Source organism: Prunus avium, chromosome 2, assembly GCF_965620075.1.
Source record: "Prunus avium chromosome 2, drPruAviu1.hap1.1, whole genome shotgun sequence".
NCBI lineage: Eukaryota > Viridiplantae > Streptophyta > Magnoliopsida > Rosales > Rosaceae > Prunus > Prunus avium.
In genome coordinates, this window is record NC_142285.1 from 31,987,115 (window position 1) to 32,010,988 (window position 23,874).

The following is a 23,874-nucleotide window of genomic DNA, read 5'->3' on the forward strand; positions in this document are numbered from 1 at the left end:
AAGCATTTATCTACACAATGGATGCTCCCCACTGTCAAAGTGATATCTCTTACTAGAAACTAAGTGATAGAGAACATTCATCTACACACCCGAAATCGATGTCGGCTGGTAATTCTCTTTAGTAGAAGGAGAACCCTGATAATTTTAGGATATATTGGACAAATGAGGACACGATCAAGATATTTAAAACTTTTTTTGACTAATAAGAACAAAGGGTGTCCTTTTGTTTTGGTTTAGAAAGCATAAAAGTCAGAATGCTCCAAAATTGAATATGGCATTGGCCCCAGGCCAGCAAGTGAGAGAGTTACATCCAAAACAGTGTATGCTAATTGTGCTTTCACACGGGTGTCTTTGACAAATTTAGATTATTTTCATAAAACGAAAGTCTATAAATACCCTAATTGTGTTCGCTAGTATCTATATCCACCACCTAAAAATCCATCTACAAGTTAACCCAAGAATATCAATCAGTCATTTCACTGCCTGAGGGAATTTAGTTCTAAAATGGCTTCTCATAATGCATTGACAATTGCTCTTCTTCTCTCCCTTAACCTTGTGTTTTTCACTACAGTGAGTTCAAATCATCACATTCCTGATTGTCATCAATGTTTACCAACCCCAAAACCTAAACACCCTCCCCATCCAACCCCAAAACAACCTTCCCCCTCAACCCCAACCCCAACTCCAACCCCAAAACAACCTCCCCCAACTCCAACCCCAACCCCAAAACAACCTCCTCCCTCAACCCCAACCCCAAGCCCCAACCCTCCTAAACCCTCTTGCCCTAAAGACACCCTTAAGCTAGGGGTATGTGCCAATTTGTTGAATGATTTGGTGCACCTTGTTGTGGGGACCCCATCAAAGACCCCTTGCTGTAGCCTCATTGCGGGTCTTGCTGATGTTGATGCTGCTGTGTGCCTTTGCACTGCCATTAAGGCCAACGTTTTGGGCATCAATCTTAATGTGCCAGTCTCCTTAAGCTTGCTTTTGAATTACTGTGGCAAGTCTGTCCCAACAGACTTCCAATGCGCCTAGTGGTGCCATGACCTTCTCACCTACTGCTGCCCTTTCGACAGCTTTGTTTCAATAAAAGACAGGCCATTAATCTTTGGCTGTAATACATTAGGCATGTTTCCTTCGAAATGTAACTGATATATGTACAATGTTCTCTCCAAGCAATGTTCATACGTTTCCCTTTGAATTGAAAACTTTGCTACTTTGCATTGGTGGTTTTTGTTATTGATTTTAGACGATTAAAGTTAAATGCGCCTGTTGAACCAAAAATATTCACAAAATTTTTTTTTGGCCAAAGTTGTATTGGTCAAATCTCAAGTGCAACAAACCTTATCTAATCTAAGTTGATAAGTGCTAAAAACAAAACAAACTTGCTGATCAAATAAAGGAGGAAATTCAAAAAATAAAAATATGAGAGTTTGACCAATAGTGGGCACTCTCATAGGAAATTGGCAGTTCCGTTTTTAAGGCTCAGCTTATCATCATGTTTTCAAATTAAAACATTCGTTGATGGGTGATCAATATATAAACAGCAAGAAAAGAAGAAAAAGGGGGGAAGGCAGCCGTGAGGTTGCAGAGAAAAAAAAAGGGAAGGCAGCTGTGAGGTCGCACAGGAAAAAAAAGGGAAGGCAGCCGTGAGGTTGCAGAGAAAAAAAGGAGAGGCAGTCGGCAGGCCGCAGGGAGATACCAAAAAAATAAAGCGTAAGGCTTGGGAGACATGGAGAATGCACAACAGTGCTGAAGGAAAAAAAGTGCACGGCAGTGATGAAGAAAAAAATAGGGCAAACCAAATGCTCCAAATCAATGAAACTAGCAATTTCAATTCAAGAAGGTGAGCCACTTCGGTTCAAAACCTTTATATTTTTGCATCTTCGACAAAGTTCCTCTCTGGAAATCTCCGTGCTTGGGTATGAAACCCACAAACCAAATTATATGGATTATCAATCCATCATGGGTGGCAACCCTTTAATCAATCAAATGGATGGCAATCCATGTGGGGTGGCAACCCTTGAATCAAATTTCTTGGATGCAAATCCATGGGTGTGAAACCTAGAAATTATTTGGATGCAAATTCCGTCATTGGGTATTAAACCCTCAAATCAAGGCATTGGGTTTTTCACCCCGGAAATAAAGCTTGGGTTTTGCACGCTGAAAACAAATTTGGGTATAGCACCCTAAAAATAAAGTATGGGTGTTTCACTCTCAATCAAGATTTTGCACCCCAAAAAAATCTTGGATACAAATAGAAAAAATTCTGCAGCTGTGGGAATGGTTTGCGTGGTCCATGACGTTGTGCCTCTGCGCCATTCTCAAATATAGCATCCCAAAATTGATTTGTTACAAACAATAATGGGAAGAGTCTGTAGCTTAAAAAGAAATAAAAAGGAAGGCCACATGTCGAATGACCTCTCTCTTGACTGGGAAGAAAACGGATCATATGGCTGATTCGCTATCAAAGAAAATTTGATATTGGGATCTCTTTGATTGTTACAAACAAGGAAAAAACAAAAAAAGGTTTGATGCAAGATGTGTTTTGCCAAATTCTTATCCCCTCCAACAAGTCCTATGCAAGAGACCACAGAAGAAAGAATTGGCAAGTTTGACAAAAGCTAACAAGCCCAAAGCTGCCAGCTGCATCAATCTAAATACACAAAGTTTGGGTCCAAACTCATGCCAACCAATCCAAAGGAAATGCAGATTTCTCTAATAAGTTCATCCTCCACGATTCAAGCTATCAAGCTTCTAAATAGGAAGGAGTAGAACTATGGAAAAATAAGATAAATCGATGAGATACAATACTTTTCTTTTGCTTCATGGAGAAGCAAAATGCCCCATGCCAATGACAAACGGAAGGGAAAATCAAGCCACAAGGTAAAGTGATTGTTCAAATTGCTTTAACACCAAATTTCACTTGAATAAGCATTTGGAAGCCCACAAACCAAAAGGCTCAAATAAAGCTTTAGCAACAAACTCACAGAATAGCTGGCTTATACTGACGTCAAGAAGTCAAAGACAATAAAATAAAAAATAGTCAGTGGCGTGATTGTTTGAGAGGGCCCATTCTTTGTAAATGTCCAGTAAGCTCACGAAAATGCTTTACAATATAAAACAAGCATTGGGATTCACACAGATAGAAGACAAGGTGAAGGTTTGAAACCAAGGCTTTTTCAAGTCCCTCACATCACTTTTGGTGCCTGCAACAAATGAAAGCATAGTGTCTAGGCACTTGTGCCCCTTTGTATTCCAAGGGACAAAGACGTGAGTTCACTATTTGCAGCACCAAGCTAAGCAAGTGCACAAGAGTGTCAGCAAAGGTTCACGAAAACTAAATCAATTGACGGTCAAGAATGCTCAATAAAATGCTTATGGCATTCGGGTCTATCTGCCTTAATTTTCAAATGCAAGATGGCTACCAAACATGCCCACAAAATCCCAACAAGAAATATGGGAATCAATCACTGTGGCAAAGAAGCTATTTAGAAAGGAGTGTCAAGCGACTCAAACATGTTGTGACACAGTGACTCCAATCCAAAAAAATGATTGGTCATGCTTCAAGCATCAAGCTCAATTTCAAAAGATATCAAAGGAGCATCAATATGGATTAACAAATCACAAAAGCCCATTAATCTCAAATCCTCCAAATCATGTATGGATACAAATGCATGTGCCAATGATCAAATTAAATTAGTGGGTTCATCAAAATTGCCCTTTAGTTTTCTTTGATATTGATAATGAAAAAATGGTACAAAACCATTCCAAATTTTCTCATGGGTCATCTACCCTTGCAAATTTCAATGAGATCACATTCAAATCTCTCAAACACAAATTCTCAACTAGTGGGCCACACTTACCCATTAATTTCTAAATTTGGAACTACGTCGGTTTGATCCCATTAAGGGTACATAGGCGGTCTAGCATCCCAATAGATGCAACCGCAACCAAATTTTAATCACTGGTTACATCAACCAAATTCCCCAAATCTCAAATCCAAACAGAATCCCTGGTTTATTCTTAACCCAATTCGCCTCAAAACACATATCAAAATCAAATCCCTGGTTTATTCAGCTAAATTCACTCAAACACTTCTTAATACAATTCAAATCAAATTTCCCTCACAATGTGTCATTTATTCATTGCAATTCTTTGAACTATGAGTGGCTTGATTCCCGCAAGACACCCTGAGATTAGACTTGGGAGCAACCGCAAAACCAAAGACACGTTTTATTTCTCTATGATGGAATCAATGGGTGTTCCCTTGAAGCAAGGGATTGTAATTAAGAGACACCGCGTCTCGAATGGGTCGAACCTAAAATAATAAAACTCCATTATTTAATTTGTAGTGGTGAAATTATATTGGGAGGTTCACATTTTTCTTAAACATAATTTTTGGCAAGCCCGGTGGGACCCATTTTCCTTTTCATCTCCATTCATAAATAGACTAATCGTATTTACTTTATGTTTGCCTCTGGATATTAAAAACCAAAACAAGGGCACCACAAGTTATGCTCTACTTCCAATAGCTCCTTTAGAGTTATGGCTAGCAAGGCAACTGCAAAGGTCATTAATTCCCTAGCCACAAGAACTCCATCTAAGAAGGCAGCCCCAAAATGCAAGAAAAAGGGTTGTTAGTGCTCCAAAGAAGAAAGTTAACTGTAAAGTTGTCCCAATCACAGATTTTGAAGCTGCTGCAACAAATGCCATTAAGGCTAACTTCTTCAACTCCATTAAGGTTCCAAGGCTAGCAAAGACTTTACGAGCACTCAGTCATGACTGGTTGATTCTTTATCAACTTGGTCTTTCCAGCTTCAACATCAATGGTTGCTAAGGCCACAAAGGACCAACCGCTGTCAACTTGAGCATCACAAAACCTATGATGGTGATTTCTGCCAAAGAACACTCGCTATCCAAGTATGCTCACCAAGTGGCTAAATCATCAAGGTTGAACAAGTCCAACAAATTCATAAATACAAATAGAGCAAAGTAAAGCTTTGCCAATCAAGTGACGAGAGGTCGAGCACCACAGGGGGCAGTTCCCAACACTTACAAGTCAAGTCAAGATATGAAGCTGATATGTCACAAGGGGTAATCCCCTCAGCTCAAAGTCAAATCAAGGCATGAAACTGGAATGCCACAAGGGGCAGCCGGCAGGCTATAGAGAAATACAAAAATAAAAAAGAAGGCTGCTGAAGAATTTTTACAGAAAGGGAGGAGATAGAGGATCAGCCGGCAGGCTGCTAAGATTCAAAAATGAGGCTCAACGCCTCTACTCCCTGCAAAGACAGAAGCAATCAAAGATACACGTTGCATTTGCAACAAAGCTCCTCTCTTGAAATCCTTCATGCTTGGGTATAAAACCCGCAAATCAAACAAATGGATGGCAACCCGCAAATGAATAATGCTCTGCCGAGCAAATCTTCATGCTCTGTTGAGCGAACCCCATGCTTGGGTATAAAACTCACAAATCAAACAAATGGATGGTAATCCATGTTGGGTGGCAACCCACAAATCTCCATGCTCTGCCGAGCAAATCTTCATGCTCTGTCGAGCGAACCTCCATGCTCTGCCGAGCTATCTCGGATGATGAATCCATTTCGGGTACAAAACCGACAAACTAAATATTGGGAGGAAAACTCATAAATTCCCATCGGATGATAAAATTCATTTTGGGTGAAAAAAAAAACATGAATTAAATATTGGGATGAAGCATATACGGGTGAAATACCCTTAAAAATCTTCTATGCCTAAGCTGCAGAAAAGATGGTGTTCCATGTGTCAAGGCGGTGAAAGACGAGGGCATGCAATTAACCAAGCCAAAAAAAAATGTTGGCTTCTGTTCAAATTGTGGAGCCATGATATGTTGTGCAATAAGGGAAAAAAAGTGTCGCAAGACCAAAGAACCATTTTGGCACTATTCTCTAATTGCAATCACAGAAAATATCTATTTGCTGGTACAGTGAAAAGAATAAATCAAGGCTAGGGTGTTTAGCCTACCGTCAAAAACAGCCAACTGATGATCTTTATCATAACCCAACATGAGCAATGATTGTGAGCATCACATGCTTTGATCTTGGAGCTCGCTTCCTGCAAACAAGAAGAGATCACACTTTCTTTTCTTGGACGGGAAAGTATCAGCCAAAAAAAAAAAAGGCAGCTCACGAATGTCAAAAGCTCTGAGACATGCTGACTCGTTGAACAAATTGGTTTTCACCAACAAAGAAGTCAGCGAACTCAATGACAATGGTGAAGCTTCATCAGCAACAAAAAGAAAAACAAAATAGATAACAAAAAAAGAAGAGAAGCAGATGCATCATGCTAAAATACGAAATTTGGTTTGAATATGTTAGGTTCTTATTATTCTTCTCCATAAGGAGGTATATATAAGAGTTTACATGAGTGCTTTATAAGGAATTAGATCCAGTAAAGGATTAGGAAAGTATCTCCTAATTATACAATGATTTGATAACTATATAAAATAGGAAAGTAAATCCTTTAATTAACCAAAGGAAATAAATCTTTAAAATAGGAAAATAAATCCCCTAATTAATCAAGGAAATAAATCCCCTTGATTAATTAGGAGACTCACTTCAACACTCCTCAAGTTGGTGCATATACGTCACAATGCCCAACTTGGTAAGTGAGTCAAGAAATTCGTAGCACCCAAGTCGATAATCCATGCAATTCAGGCAAAGTCTTTGGCCACCGGTCGTTTGCTTCGGGCGTCCGGTCGTTTGCTTCGGGCGACCGGTAGCTTTCTTCGGGCAACCGGTCGTTTTGAGTCTGCAATAAGAGAAGAATAGTAGGGATTCCTGACATCGTTGCGGAAGTAAGATGTGATATGAGAATGTGAGGGATTTTGATTTGAGGAATTTGATTTGAGGAATTTTGATGTATGAATTTGATGTAGGAATTGGATTTGAATATGAGAAAGTGGATTTGGTGGTTTTGGAAACGATATCCATGGTAGCGGAAGGATTTAAGAATAAGATAAAAAAGATGTGTTTAGGGTTTCGGGATAAGAGTATATGAGGATTTGGGTATGAAGATCTTAATCTGAAACTGGAAATATGAGGGATGTGATTTTGGATTTGTGGTTCAAGAAAAATCGATACGATACGAGGAATACGATATGAGGAATGTGATTTTGGATACGAGGAATAGATATGAGGAATGTGATTCTGGGTACGAGGAATACGATATGAGGAATGTAAAGAACACAGAAACCCTGTGAACATGGCTAAGAACATAGAAACCTTGTGAATTCAGTTAAAGGACACAGAAACCCTGTGAACACGGCTAAAGGACACAGAAACCCTGTGAACACGGCTAAGGACACAGAAACCCTGTGAACACGGCTTAAGAACATAGAAACTTCTCTTCAATCCTTTTCTCCCCCTGAAGAGAAGGGTATGTCGGAGTCAAGAAAGAGGCAAAATCTCCATGAGAATAAGAAACAGATCCTTTTTCACTCCCCCTCCCCCCCCCCCCCCCCCCTTTTTTGAAGAGGAGGGGAGGAGAAATTTTAATATGAGAAGTTAGAGACAACCGAGGATCGATTGCTCTGATACCATGCTAAAATATGATATTTGGTTTGAATATGTTAGGTTCTTATTATTCTTCTCCATAAGGAGGTATATATAAGAGTTTACATGAGTGCTTTATAAGGAATTAGATCCAGTAAAGGATTAGGAAAGTATCTCCTAATTATACAATGATTTGACAACTATATAAAATAGGAAAGTAAATCCCTTAATTAACCAAAGGAAATAAATCTTTAAAATAGGAAAATAAATCCCCTAATTAATCAAGGAAATAAATCCCCTTGATTAATTAGGAGACTCACTTCAACACATCAATTGTCAGAGAATGCAAGCATACCTCCACATCAATTGTCAGAGAATGCAAGCATACCTCCACGTCTTTTATGTCTACAAAGTGCTAACAAGAAGATGAAATTTCTCAGCTTTGAAAACCAACTCAAATGACAAAGCAGGAGGGGTGAAGGCAAATAAAAAATTGTAGAGAAAGCATTTGTGGTGATTAATCCACCACGTGAAATATCAAAAGGAAAGAAGCAACACGGTGCCTTCCTTTTGTGATACAGCATGTCTCAAAATTTCATAGGCTCGCATTCTCAAGACAAGTTCAAGAGAGCAAAACATCGAGGCTTCACGCCTGAAAGGATCTCAATCTTAAGTCTGTTTGCAATAATGTAGTTCCGATCAAATTCAAAGCTGAGTCAATCAGGGACTGCCAAATTAGCTGAAGTGGGCTTCAAGGGTTTTTTGTACAAAGTCACAAAGACCACACAACAAGTCCGAGAGCCAACATAGAGTCTAAGTTATGCCTATTAAAATATTGGGCTGTCAAGTGAAACCAAATATCTCAAGAACCGACGTCTCCAATCTCGCATCTCAAGATTTGATGGTATTAAATACGATGGGCTTATTCCATTACAAGTCTCGAGCTCAATGGAGTTGTCAATTAAAAATCTGATTGACAAACAATTGGTCCGAGTTCTTAAATTCACAAAGCATGGATTAGTGGGTTCAAATCCAAAGTGCCCATTAATTCCCAAGGCAGCAAATGAAAGCTCATAAAGTGTTGTAAAATCACATCAAAAGCTCTAGTGTCAAAAGTCTAAGTGGTACAAAACCAATTCAAAAGCCCTACTAAGAAATGTGGGAATCAATCAGTGTGGCAAAGAAGCTATTCAGAAAGAAGTGTCAAGCGACTCAGCCATGTTGTGACGATGACTCAAGTCCAAAGAAATGATTGGTCATGCTCTGAGCATCTTGCTCACTTTCAAAAGATACCAAAGGAGTATCAATATGGATTAACAGGTTTATCAATCACAAAAGCCCATTAATCTCAAATCCTCCAAATCATGCATGGATACAAATGCATGTGCCAAGGATCAAATTAAATTAGTGGGTTCATCAAAATTGCCCATTAGTTTTCTTTGATATTGACAATGAAAAAAATAGTACAAAACCATTCCAAAGTTTGTCATGGGTCATCTACCCATGCAAATTTCAATGAGATCAAATTCAAATCTCTCAAACACAAATTCTAAATTAGTGGGCCACACTTACCCATTAATTTCCAATCAGTTTAGAACTACGTCGGTTTGATCCCGTCAAGGGTACGTAGGCAGTCTGGCATCCCAATAGACACAACCACAACCAAATTTGAATCCCTAGTTTATCCTAACCAAATTCGTCAAAACACTTTTCCAAGTGTAAATGTCAATTTTAGAAAAAAATTTGTGGGTTAATCAAAATTGCTCATTACTTTTCTTGGACATTGACAATAAGAAAAATGGTGCAAAACCATCCAATTTTTTTCCCATGGGTCATCTATGAAGGGAATATTGTGGGAATGGTGTTGTGTAGAGATTTCTAAAAAACTTTACAACCAAACTTTGAGAGTATAAATCACCTAGCAAGCCATATCAAATATGAAATCAAAGTTTGAGCGGAAGATTTAAATAAACTAGGGATTCATGCAAGTCTTATTTGGTCTCAATCTTTATAAGTCTATGAAAGTGTGCACCAAAGACTCTCTAAATCCTATTTGAGAGAAAGATAAGATATTCATACCCTTGGAGCAAATCTTGAAACCAAGAATTGTGTTCAAGTAGAGGGAGTGGTCCCTTTGTTGTTGGCTCTCCCTTCGATGTTGATTCTCCACCTTATAGCTCTCCAAATAGATACAAAGATATGCACCTCTCCAAAGCTCTTCACCAAGGATTGAATGGGATGAGAGAATGAGTAGACAACAAGTGAAGAGTGGTGCTAGCTGTCTGCCGCGCAAATCTCACGGCCTGGAGTTCCGGGCCAAGGGGATGTGCGTTGACACGCGGTTTCCTGCTTTTGGGTGCGGTGCGGTTGTGCACGGGCGTGCCAGCACGGTCTACCGTGCGTCGAGATGTTGATGAGTGTAGGATGGATAAGTGTTGCGCCTGTTTGAACTCGTCTTCTAATCAAACGATTGTAGCCGAGAGAGGAACTAGTCTCGGCTGTTAGGTTCACGGCCTGAACTATAAGGCCGTTGAGTGATGGTGTTGGTGGTGGGTTTTGGGCGGTGCTCCGGCGCGTCGCTCAGGGAGCGACGATCGTATGATATATGGGGTGAGGGAACGAACAACAGAGATGGTGCTCCGGCGCCTTGAAAATCAAGAGTCGTATGATATATTGATGAATGAATTTTCCTTACAGTTAACACTACTCCTAGGAAAGCAAGTAAAGATATTGAAAGTGCATTACAAGAAAAAATAAGTTGCTCCGTGGGAGGCTTTGGTTTGGTGTTTGAACACGTTGGATGTAGCTCGAGCCTTGTATTTATAAGAAGAGTTCCTGGATGAGTAATCGAGGCTGAATTTAAGCATAGTGGAGTCTGATTAGCGCAAGTGGGTGTCCAATCGACATTTGGGATCGTGAAGCATGGTGGTGTGACCCCATAAATCCTGGTGAATCACTACTAAAAAAAACCCCTTGCGCGACCAAATTTTGCGCGACGAAACAAAATTCGTCGCGCAAAGTCACTTTGCGCGACAAATATAAATAATCGTCGCTCAAAGTCTTACGCGACTCAATTTTGCGCAACGAAAAACAAATCGTCGCACAAAGTCACTTTGCGCGACGACAAAGAATCGTCGCGCAAAGTAACTTTGCGCGACGAATACTAGAATTCGGTGCACAAAGTTTTGCGCGACGAATAGTGATTCGTCTCGCAAAGTATTTACAAAAATAAATAAATAAAAAATTATTTTTAAAAATTTTTGGATGCCTTTGCGCGACGAAATAATAATATTCGTCTCGCAAAGTCTTTACTAAAATTAAATAAATAAAAAAAATTTGGATGACTTTGCGCGACGAAATAATAATCTTCGTCTCGCAAAGTCTATACAAAAATAAATAAAATAAAAAAATTATTTTGTTAGAAAAATATATTATTGTAGTTCGGATTGGGTTTTTGTTAGAAAATATATATTTTAAATTGACGATCAAATTGGTGCATTGTATTCATATAGGGTCAAGGAATGTAGCTGTAAAAAATCATCAAAATCGGAGTTAAAATAACTATTTAATCGTGATTTTTGTTTATAACCATCGAAAAGTTTTGTCCAATTACGTGATCTCTGAATGTTTATTTTTTCCGATTTTTGGGGTATACGATCTCGAAGTATAAACAAACAAGTTTGACGGTTGGATCGTTGAAACTGGTTTCATAGAATACATATGCTATTAAAACAATATATTCACTAACAATTAAGAGTTTATTTATACTTTTGTTAAATATAACATAAGATTTTGTGGTATCCACTAGTGTAAATATTTTAAATTGACGATCGAAGTGGTTCATTGTATTCATATAGGGTCAAGGAGTGTAGCTGTAAAAAATCATGAAAATCAGAGTTGAAATAACCATTAAATCGTGATGTTTCGTTTATAACCGTCGAAAAGTTTTATCCTATTACTTAATCTCTGAATGTTTATTTTTTCCGATTTTTGGCGTATATGATCTCGAAGTGTAAACAAACAAATTTGACGGTTGGATCGTTGAAACTAGTTTCGTAGAATGCGTATGCCATGAAAACAATATATTCACTAACAAATAAGAGTTTATTTATACTTTTATTAAATATAACATAAGATTTTGTGGTATCTACTAGTGTAAATATTTTAAATTGACGATCGAATGCAATCATTGTATTCATATAGGGTCAAGGAGTGTAGCTGTAAAAAATCATGAAAATCAGAGTTGAAATAACCATTAAATCGTGATTTTTCGTTTATAACCGTCGAAAAGTTTTGTCCTATTACTTAATCTCTGAATGTTTATTTTTTCCGATTTTTGGTGTATATGATCTCGAAGTGTAAACAAACAAATTTGACGGTTGGATCGTTGAAACTAGTTTCGTAGAATGCGTATGCCATGAAAATAATATATTCACTAACAAATAAGAGTTTATTTATACTTTTATTAAATATAACACAAGATTTTGTGGTATCTACTAGTGTAAATATTTTAAATTGACGATCGAATGCAATCATTGTATTCATATAGGGTCAAGGAGTGTAGTTGTAAAAAATCATGAAAATCAGAGTTGAAATAACCGTTGAATCGTGATTTTTCGTTTATAACCGTCGAAAAGTTTTGTCCTATTACTTAATCTTTGAATGTTTATTTTTTCCGATTTTTGGCGTATATGATCTCGAACTGTAAACAAATAAATTTGACAGTTGGATCGTTGAAACTAGTTTCGTAGAATGCGTATGCCATGAAAACAATATATTCACTAACAAATAAGAGTTTATTTATACTTTTATTAAATATAACATACGATTTTGTGGTATCTACTAGTGTAAATATTTTAAATTGACGATCGAATGCAATCATTGTATTCATAAAGGGTCAAGGAGTGTATCTGTAAAAAATCATCAAAATCAGGGTTGAAATAACCGTTAAATCATGATTTTTCGTTTATAACCGTCGAAATGTTTTGTCCCATTCATTGATCTCTTAATGTTTATTTTTTCTGAATTTTGGTGTATATGATCTCGAAGTATAAACAAACAAGTTTGACGGTTGGATCGTTGAGTAGCTTTAAATTTATTTATTTTGTACGTATAACACTTAAGAAATTGAATAGTATATGTATTTATTACTAGCTTTAAATATTTTTTAAGACTTTGCGCGACCAATTGGTATTTCGTCGCGCAAAGTATACTCTCAAAATTTGGGCGTGTACCAAAAATGGGAATTTTAAAATAAATAAAAAATTCGACTTTGCGCGACCAATATATAAATATTCGTCGCGCAAAGTATACTCTAAAAATTTGGCGGGCACCAAAAATGGGATTTTTAAAATAATAAAAAAATTTCGACTTTGCGCGACCAATATATAATTATTCGTCGCGCAAAGTATATATTCTAAAAATTTGGCGGGCACCAAAAATGGGATTTTTTAAAAAAAATTTCGACTTTGCGCGACCAATATATAATTATTCGTCGCGCAAAGTATATATTCTAAAAATTTGGCGGGCACCAAAAATGGGATGTTTAAAAAAAAATTTCGACTTTGCGCGACCAATATATAAATATTCGTCGCGCAAAGTATACTCTAAAAATTTGGCGGGCACCAAAAATGGGACGCCGGAATATTTTGGTCGCGCAAAAGTTTGGGCGACCAGAAATTCGTCGCGCAAAACTGAAAAAATTTGGCGGGCACCGAAAATGGGAATATTTTTTTAAATTTTTTTTAAACACTTTGCGCGACCAATATATTGTTTCGTCGCGCAAAGTGATACTTTCTTTAAAAGCAAAATAACTCCTCCACCATTTTCTCAATGTCTTCTAAATCCTACCATTTCTCTATTTCCCACTCCCCAAATCCTACCATTTCTCTCACACTCACTCCTCTCACTTAATCTCTCATCTCTCTCTTCACTATCTCTCTCTCTCTCTCTCTCACTCACTCTCTCATCTCTCTTTTCATCATCTCTCTTTTCATCATCTCTCACTCTCACTCACTCTCTCATCTCTCTCTCACTATCTTCTCTAATTCTCTCACACTCACTTCTCTGTAAATTTTTTTTTTTTTTCATTAATATGTATTTTTGGAGTTAGTTTTGAGTTTATGCCAATTATTTGTCATTATTTTATGTTATTGTTTTGTTATTTGACAATATTTGTTTTTTTTTTTTGTAGGGAATTGTTGAGGCTTTGATGGCTAAAGTTGAGGATTTGATATAAGAGGCTTGTAGATTTTATTATTGTACTTTGTTAATTTAAGTGTACATTTTGAATATTATGTATATTGGATAATTTGACCACTATTTTTCTTATGTAATTTTATTTTGAATATGTCAATTTAAATTAAAGTAATTAAGAAAAATAAAATCATACAATTAAATTAAATTTAAAAAAATTAATATAATGAAATTGATATAAGATAAATAATTAAAAAAAATGTCAAAAACCTTGCGCGACAAAATATTTCGTCGCGCAAACTATGAAATTAGTTTATTTTAGTTTAAAATTTTCAAAAAACAAAAATAAAAAAAAATGAATATTTCGTCGCGCAAACCTTTGCGCGACGTTCACATTCGTCGCGCAAAGTACACTTGCGCGACATTAACTTTCGTCGCGCAAAGTATATAATATTCGTCGCGTAAAGTAATTAATATTCGTCGCGCAAAGTTTTCAGGATTCGTCGCGCGAAGTAATTAATATTCGTCGCGCAAAGTTGTTATTTTCGTCGCACAAAGTTGTCATGATTCGTCGCGCAAGTTGTTATCCTTCGTCGCGCAAAGTGGCTTTGTGCGACAAATAATTTTGGCCGTCGCGCAAACCCTTTCTCCACGAGTTTTGCGCGACAGAACTTGCGCGACCAAAATTTCGTCGCGCAAACTGTGCGCGACGAAATTTTCCTTTGCGCGACCAAAAATCATTCGTCGCGCAAAGTGGTTTTTGTAGTAGTGAATCTAGGCCGCCGCCCTAATCGTGGTTTCTGCGCAGCTGGCCGTGGAGACGCATTTATTGCTCTAATAGCTGGTGACCTAATCTCTCAAGCTGCAAGAATTCTTGTGAGAATGTCTACGTCTAATCACTCTGTCTTCTGTCGCCACAACCTGACTTCAGTCACTTCCCACCTTCCCTCATGCATTAAATGCTTATTTGTGGCCAGTGGGTTTGCTGCATTAAACAGGCGCTACTTCATTAAATGAAGCATGGGTCCCTGCTATCACGTGATGATCTGACTTTAATATTTCTGGCCGCGATTTTGCTTGGCCTCGGCCTCGGCCTGCACTCGAGGCCGAGATGATCATGCCTTAGCATTTTTCTTTTGTCTTCAGGAAGGCAAAGCGCCTTGTTGAAACGCTGCGTTTCAGTTTTACGAGCAAGTGCCAGGGCCGAGAAAGGGGGCTCTTTCGGCCAGCTCATGGCCGTGATTTATTAGGCACAAACACTAGCACCCTCACTTGATGTGATAGATTGAAGGGGTTAGGGAGGGAGAGCTTGATGTTTTCTCTCTTCCAATTTCACCAACTTGAAAACCCTAGGATGATAAGATTCCATAGCTACACACTTATAGGATCAAAAATTTCACAAGAGTGACAAGAATGCCCCCAAACTCTAGTGTAGCCACACCATCCCCCCTCCTCTTGTGTGTCATCTTTTGCTATCTTGGTCCAACACATTAATCCTATAATGTGTCACATATGTGCCTAAGTCCATATGGTCAAATCCCTTTTGAATTTCTAAGTCATATGGGACCTTTAATTAAAGTTTCATAACTTTAATTGAATAATTAAATTAATCTAATCAATTTAATTACTCTAGTGACTTGGCTAATTCAATCACTCACTTGTCTAACGAGTGTTGGTCCGGGTCATCCTTAGTTGACCATGTCAAGTGTCGAGTCAACCATTTGACCTTTGACTTTTGACTTTCACCTTTGACTTTGACCAAGTCACAAAATCATTCATTCTCTTCATAATTTCCCAATTGATTCTTTTTCTGTGTGCGATCTTATAGGTTCTAATTAGCGAGACAGTAGGTATGAATGATTCCCTATTAATCAAGTGTCAATTGTATCCCTCCATACAATTCTCCCTATTGGCAAAAGCTAATTATAATTAGTCCTTATAGGGCTTCCACAAGCCATGAGTGACACCTAGCAGTATGTCATGGCTACCCAAGCTAAAAAAAATTCATTTAGAGAACCTAGTCAGTTTGTGATTACAATGCAATTCGATCATTCTCTAATTCAATACTCTGTCATATTCTCGGGATATGGTAAACTTGTGTCAAAATCCCTAATATGACATCTCTAGATTATATGATTCAATTTGATGAAATTTCAAACGTTCTTGTTTCAATTTCCATCCAATATTTGGCCAAAGATTCATGAATCATATCTTTAGAGTATTCTCTCTTCTTACTAAAAGCAAAGATTCCTTGTTGTACATTCACCTGTCTCTGCGTACACGCTGAGAATCCTGAGGAACACCTTTAAGTCACATCATTTTGATACAACCGTATAGTGCTCTCAAAGAGAAACAACATGTACACAAGACAACTGTGATGTCTCAGGTCTAAGGATTAATTTGCATTATCACAACTTAGAATTCTTTGTTTGACACTTGTGAGTAAGACTTCCATACAATAATTCTAAAGTTGATCGCGTTCAGTGGACTCCATTTTCTATAGAGCACCTACACATTTGTCTCAATGTCTCTACACGAATGACTTGAGACTAGTCATCCTCCCAATTGAGCAGACATAATGTGTACTAGTCTTTGTGGGTCACCATTGTCCAATTGGTGATCCTATGACCAAGAACATTTTAGGATACGATATTTATATGTATGGAAAGGTCTCGTGCATCTAACTTCTTTAGACCACTTTCCATTTATATCTTAATCCATGGACTTGTTACTTTGTGTACGTTATGTATCTAAAGCAACGCTCTTGCCCCTTTTATTATTATATATTATTTCCTTATAATTATCCATTTTATATTGGCTTCTAGGGCATATATCTAACAATCTACCCATGCAAATTTCAATGAGATTAAATTCAAATCTCTCAAACACAAGTTCTCAATTAGTGAGCCACACTTACCCATTAATTTCCAACTTTTCTCATGGGTCATCTACCTATGAAAATCTTAAAATCTCCAAATTGTCTCAAAGACACAAATTCTAAATTATTGGGCCAGACTTGCCCATTAATTTCTCAATGTATGGAACTACGTCGGTTTGACCCCATTAAGGGTACATAGGCAGTCTAGCATCCCAATATACGCAACCGCAACCAAATTTGAATCACTAGTTACATCAACCAAGTTCCCCAAATCTCAAATCCAAACAGAATCCCTGGTTTATTCTTAACCAAATTCGCCCCAAAACACATATCAAAATCGAATTCCTGGTTTATTCGGCTAACTTCACTCAAACATTTTTTCAATCAAATTCATTCAAATTCCCCCTTTTGCAATAAGTCATTTATTCATAGCAATTCTTTAAACTACGAGTGGCTTGATTCCCACAAGGGATACGTAGGCACCCTGAAAATATAGAAAAAATAACAATAATAATATAGAGACAAAATGAAATTCATGAGCAACAAACCCGACAGATGGACGAGGAAAGCGTCGGATGCTTGCTCTCGCACCCATTCTTCTAATGGCTCAATGTCTTGGAAAACACGATTGGTATTGGCAGCAACTGGCTTTCCCTCCATCTAAATTAGCCTTATAAATTTGCAGTGGTCTCTTTCTTTTCTGTGTACGATTAGAGCTCTGTTCGAAACCCTGTGAGCGATATGATGGAAGCTCTAGGGTTGGTTGGATTTATAGCACACATATTGGCATGAAGAGATTGGAAACTGAGAGGTCCTTCTGGCCTTGTGTTTTCTTTGGATTTAGTTATTCCTTTTTCTGGTTGCTTGCTTTTCTCTGTTTAAGATGTTCAATTATGCTTTGATTGGTTACGCATCATGAATTGGTGGCTTCATGCATTGGCAAAGTGAAGGTTCCTTGTCTCTTTCATATACTCTTTGCAAATACTTTCTTGCTACAATTTGAGCATCTTCCTTGGACAGAGACTTGGATTTTGAATTTATGGCTTTCCTACCTCCTTGTGAATATTTATGGTTGGTGAAAAAATTGAATGGGGATTTCCCAAAGATGGGTTCACATTGGATGTAAAAATTCTGACCACGCTCTAGGGTTAAAGAAATTAAAAATGTAATTTCATGTTCAATTGTGTGTTAGATTATTTGGGATGGGAGAAGTTAATCTAATTTCTAGTTTTTCACGTATTGGATTATGAAATGTGATACGGAACTCACGTACCTTTTGTTATAATTTTCCTCTTGTATTTCAATAGTTTATCAATTTTAGAGTTAACGCTTGTTTTCCCTAAAAAAAAAATTATCGTGTTTCCGTGCTGTGTCACAAAACTTCACATTTACATGAATGAATGTAGAGTTATTTGAGATGATTGAGGTTAAGAGAGTTTTACAAATGTGAGTGTGACCTCTACCTTATTCAATGATAATTTGTTGACTATCAAAATGATTGAGGAGGTTTTCCATAAATAAATAAAAACTCATTTATAAAGATAGAAAGAATAAAGTCACAAAAGAAAAGAACATGTTTAGGCCGTATATTTTCTATATTTTAGTTACCTAAGCATATTATGAACATAGCACGTTATTATTAATCCTTGCAAATGATTTGCTCTTTTGGATAGTGTTATTAGCTGATTGGGCCTCTATGGATTGTTGCTTCTTTGATTTTCATGCATATATATGGCCTATATGCAAATGATTACTTCTCCGGGGGTCAATGAGCCTCTAGGAATTGTGTTACAAATTATTCGGCTTTTGAGTTTTGTTATTTCATATAAAGAAAAATTTGCTGTTAATACTTACAAAATTGTTTAACTGTAAAATTGTGAAATTATGTATGGTGAGACTTAACAATAGTCTAACTTTGATTGAAAATTTAAAGTCAATATAGGGGTCTAAATTATAAAATAAAAAACTACATGAAATGGACTTTAGAAACACACCTAAAACCCATTTACAACATAATTAAGAGGCTTTGAACTCCTATAATTTACAAAACTGCCATCAGTTTTCTTAAAACAAGTCCAACCTCAAAACCTCACAAAAAAAGAAACCTTAGGGGCAGCAGCAAAACCACACACACATGTTTTGTTTCTTTATGATAGAATCAAAGGGTATTCCCTTGAAACAGGGGATTGTAATTAAGAGACACCGCGTCTCGAATAGGTCGAACCTAAAATAATAAAACCTCATTATTTAATTAGTGTTGGTGAAATTATGTTAGGAGGTTCACATTTTTCTTCAACGGCGCCTATCATGATTATTAGTTATATTCTCATCATTTCAACAACCTGACAATGAAAAAAAAAAGTGTTTAGTATCTTGCTTGAATACATGGTCTATAAATTCATATGACAATATTTCTTTGCCCGATTGTCACTCGTGCCTGTAGCTTGAATTACTCAGTTTATTTCTTTGGGAAAACCATAAAGCATATATACCGTACGTGCAACATCATTCACTGCATACTTAATAAACAAATTAACCAAGGTGATCATAACTTCTCAACATTGTTACAATGAGGGGAAAAAAGATGTCGTTTTAACTTCAATTCTCTTATGTTAATTAGCACATAATTAATGTTTTCTAAACGAGAAATGGGAGGGTTAGTTTGAGTGGTGGGCCAATTTTCATTGGTGTAATCTATGAAAATTGCATGCCATGCATTGAGATCTTTTCAGGGTTCCAAAGTGCATCGTTGTGTCATGTGCCCCGTACTTGCAACAGTGTAGCTCACAGTTCGGTATGTTTTGATCTCGATACTGATCATATGATTTGGTTTGGATTCAGAGGAACCTCTTGTTTTGATCCAGAAGTTTTTTGTTTAAAGATTATTTTGTTACAAGTGTTTCAATGCAATATAGTTTCTTTTTTTTTTGTAATAAAAAAGATACTGAATGTAATGTTGGAGTACTTTTAGTAATAGGGACATTAAATGAAAGTTATATTGTCTCGTCTTTGTTGTATTATAGATCATGATGAAGATAGTTTGTCTTGTGACTAAAGAATAACAACATATTGACTCTGGAGAAGTTTTTCCAGACTCATAATAATAAAGGTTTGATAATAGAGAAGAAACTTGATTTCCTTCATTGTGGAAGATAATGAAATTGGCATCAACAAAGATCCTAAATTTCTAATGTTAATTGAAGGCATAGTGATTCAGAGTTTCCATACTACTATACCTTATTGTAACAAAAATAAAATAAAAAATAAAAAATTAGAATAATTATAACAAGTTATTGTCTGTAACATTATTGTAATTATAATTAGGTTACTCATTTTAACTGGGTGACATTGGTGGGGTTTAGAAGGTTCCAGTTTGATTGTTTATCGGGTCGACATTAGTTTCCAGTTGTTCATTACTCCTTGTTGTCAAAGTGATATCTCTCAATATTATGGATTCAATGGTAAGAAGCATTTATCTACACAATGGATGCTCCTCATTGTCAAAATATCTCTTACTAGAAACTAAGTGATAGAGAACATTCATCTACACACCCGAAATCGATGTCGGCTGGTAATTCTCTTTAGTAGAAGGAGAACCCTGATTATTTTAGGATATATTGGACAAATGAGGACACGATCAAGATATTTAAAACTTTTTTTGACTATAAGAACAAAGGGTGTCCTTTTGTTTTGGTGCCATATATTAGAAAGCATAAAAGTCAGAATGCTCCAAAATTGAATATGGCATTGGCCCCAGGCCAGCAAGTGAGAGAGTTACATCCAAAACAGTGTATGCTAATTGTGCTTTCACATGGGTGTCTTTGACAAATTTAGATTATTTTCATAAAACGAAAGTCTATAAATACCCTAATTGTGTTCGCTAGTATCTATATCCACCACCTAAAAATCCATCTACAAGTTAACCCAAGAATATCAATCAGTCATTTCACTGCCTGAGGGAATTTAGTTCTAAAATGGCTTCTCATAATGTATTTACAATTGCTCTTCTTCTCTCCCTTAACTTTGTATTTTTCACTTCAGTGAGTTCAAATCATCATTTACCTAATTGTCCACCACCACCAAAACCCCCACCTAATTGTCCACCACCACCAAAATCCCCAAAACACCCTCCCCCCTCAACCCCAACCCCAAAACAACCTCCCCCAACTCCAACCCCAACCCCAAAACAACCTCCTCCCTCAACCCCAACCCCAAGCCCCCGCCCTCCTAAAGCCTCTTGCCCTAAAGACACCCTTAAGCTCGGGGTATGTGCCAATTTGTTGAATGACTTGGTGCACCTTGTTGTGGGGACCCCATCAAAGACCCCTTGCTGTAGCCTCATTGCGGGTCTTGCTGATGTTGATGCTGCTGTGTGCCTTTGCACTGCCATTAAGGCCAACGTTTTGGGCATCAATCTTAATGTGCCAGTCTCCTTAAGCTTGCTTTTGAATTACTGTGGCAAGTCTGTCCCAACAGACTTCCAATGCGCCTAGTGGTGCCATGACCTTCTCACCTACTGCTGCCCTTTCGACAGCTTTGTTTCAATAAAAGACAGGCCATTAATCTTTGGCTGTAATACATTAGGCATGTTTCCTTCGAAATGTAACTGATATATGTACAATGTTCTCTCCAAGCAATGCTCATATATGTTTCCCTTTGAATTGAAAACTTTGCTACTTCTTATCTTTTCAGTCTTTGAGCATTGGTGGTTTTTGTTATTGATTTTAGACAATTAAAGTTAAATGCGACTATCATGATAATTAGTTATATTCTCATCATTTCAACAACCTGACAATGAAAACAAAAGTGTTTAGTATCTTGCTTGAATACATGGTCTCTAAATTCATATGACAATATTGTTTTGCCCCAATTGTCACTCGTGCCTATAGCTTGAATTACTCAGTTTATTTCTTTGGGAAAACCATAAAGCATACCGTACGTGCAACATCATTCACTGCATACTTAATAAACAAATGAACCAAGGTGATCATAACTTCTCAGCATTGTTACAATGAGGGGAAAAAAAATGTCGTTTTAACTTCAATTCTCTTATGTCAGCACATAATTAGTGTTTTCTAAACGAGAAATGGGAGGGTTAGTTTGAGTGGTGGGTCAATTTTCATTGGTGTAATCTATGAAAATTGCATGCCATGCATGGAAATCTTTTCAAGGTTCCAAAGTGCATCGTTGTCTCATGTGCCCCGTACTTGCAATAGTGTAGCTCACAGTTCGGTATGTTTTGATCTCGATACTGATCATGATTTTGGTTTGGTTTGAGGAACCTCTTGTTTTGATTCAGAAGTTTTTTGTCATATTGTTACAAGTTTGTTTCAATGCAATATAGTTTTTCTTAGTACAAAAGATACCGAATGTAATGTTGAACTACTTTAGTAAGAGGGACATTAAATAAATTATCCTGTCTCGTCTTTGTTGTATTATAGATCATGATGAAGATATACGTGAACCTATCATTGTCTCGCCAAGCAGCACCCTTCTGAAATTGAGGTCTTTTTTCTTGTTTTTGTCTGAGAAGTCGCCTTTATCTTTATGCATAAGATACGCATGAAATCTTGGATCTGTGGATGAAAGCTTCCTAGCCAAAAGAATAAGATTTCATGGATATGGATTGTTTTCTTATGAACCATAATAATTAAATTTTGATATAGAGAAATTCATTTCATTTGTCCTCACATAATAACAAAATATTGAAAATGGAGAAGTTTTTCCTGACTCAATAATAAAGGTATATTTTAATTTCCTTTCTTGTGGAAGATAATGAAATTGGCATCAACAAAGACCCTAAATTTCTAATCTTAATTTAAGGCATAGAGATTCGGAGTTTCCAAATTACAGTATCTTATTATGACCCAAAAAGAAAAAGAGAAATTGCAATACCATATAATTAGTAGAGCCACTTTATCTGATGGGTGAGAAGACAAGGTGGCAACTAGAATGGAATGTTCTAGTTTTTATTGTTGACATTTGGTGGTAGTTTACCTAGTTTTTCATTACATTACTACTCCTTTTTGTCAAAGTGAAATCTCTTGTGTCCGACTCAGTGGTAGAGAGCATTTATTTATGCACCGAAATTTTCGTTAGGGACTCATTTGCAGATTATTTATCTACACAACCAAGATCGATGTTGGCTAGTACCTCTCTTTTTCCCTCGACTTCATTATATATACAAAAGGAAACCCTCCAGCTAGTAGACGGAGAATCTTGATTCTTGGTTTGGCCAAATGCGGACACGATCAATTAAGAAATTTAAACCTCTCTGTAAGAACAAGGGTGTCCTTTTGTTTTGGTGCCTTATATATGAAAGCATAAAATTCAGAAAGCTCCAAAGTTGAAATCTGGCCTATTCTTCAAGTTGCACCGCAGGACAGCAAGTGACAGAGTTAGATCCAAAATAGCGTGCACTGTGTACTCACATGGGTGCCTTTGACAAATTTAGATTCCAAAAGAAAAAGGACTATAAATACCCTAATTCTGTTCATTATATCCACCACCTAAAAATCCATCTACAAGGTAACACAAGTATATCAATCAGTCACTTGACTGCCTAAGGGAATTTAGTTGTAAAATGGCTTCTTCTAAGGCAATTGCAACCATTGCTCTTCTTCTCTCCCTTAACCTTGTGTTTTTCACTACAGTGAGTTCAAATCATCATGTTCCTCATTGTCCACCACCACCAAAAACCCCAAAACACCCTCCTCCCTCAACCCCAATCCCTCCAGCTAAAGCCTCTTGCCCTAAGGACACCCTTAAGCTAGGGGTATGTGGTGATTTGTTGAATGGTTTGGTGCACCTTGTCGTGGGGACCCCACCAAAGACCCCTTGTTGTAGCCTCATTGGGGGTCTCGCTGATGTTGAAGCTGCTGTATGCCTTTGCACTGCCATTAAAGCCAACGTTTTGGGCATCAATCTTAATGTGCCAGTCTCCTTAAGCTTGCTTTTGAATTACTGTGGTAAGTCTGTCCCAACGGGCTTCCAATGCGCCTAGGGCTGCCATGACCTTCTCATCTGCTACTGCCCTTTCCACATCTTTGTGTGAATAAAAAAAGGTCATTAATATTTGGCTGAAATACATCATGCATGTTTCCTTCCAAATGTAATTGATATGTAGAGTGTTCCCTACATTCTTGTGTTTCCCTTTGAATTGAAAACTGTGTTACCCTTTGTCCATTCAGTCTATGAGCATTGGTGGTTTTTATTATTGATTTTGGACAATTAAAATTAAATGAACCTACATTTCATGATTATTCA

The 23,874-nt window shown here is 37.1% G+C and overlaps 1 protein-coding gene and 2 pseudogenes across 1 annotated transcript; all 3 read left to right on the forward strand.

Moving 5' to 3' along the window:
- Positions 1-405: 405 nt before the first annotated feature.
- On the forward strand, positions 406-1,243 carry LOC110745112 (14 kDa proline-rich protein DC2.15 pseudogene; annotated as a pseudogene).
- A 19,247-nt stretch (positions 1,244-20,490) lies between these two features.
- Positions 20,491-21,299, forward strand: LOC110745113 (14 kDa proline-rich protein DC2.15 pseudogene; annotated as a pseudogene).
- Positions 21,300-23,140: 1,841 nt separating this feature from the next.
- Positions 23,141-23,824, forward strand: LOC110745110 (14 kDa proline-rich protein DC2.15). The gene has a single exon (XM_021945190.2). The coding sequence runs from the start codon at positions 23,192-23,194 to the stop codon at positions 23,609-23,611; it is 420 nt and encodes a 139-aa protein (XP_021800882.2). The 5' UTR covers positions 23,141-23,191; the 3' UTR covers positions 23,612-23,824.
- The last annotated feature ends 50 nt before the right edge of the window (positions 23,825-23,874 follow it).

Coding starts and splice junctions, on each gene's coding strand:
- LOC110745110 (XM_021945190.2), top strand. CDS start 23,192: ATGGCTTCTTCTAAGGCAATTGCAACCATTGCTCTTCTTCTCTCCCTT.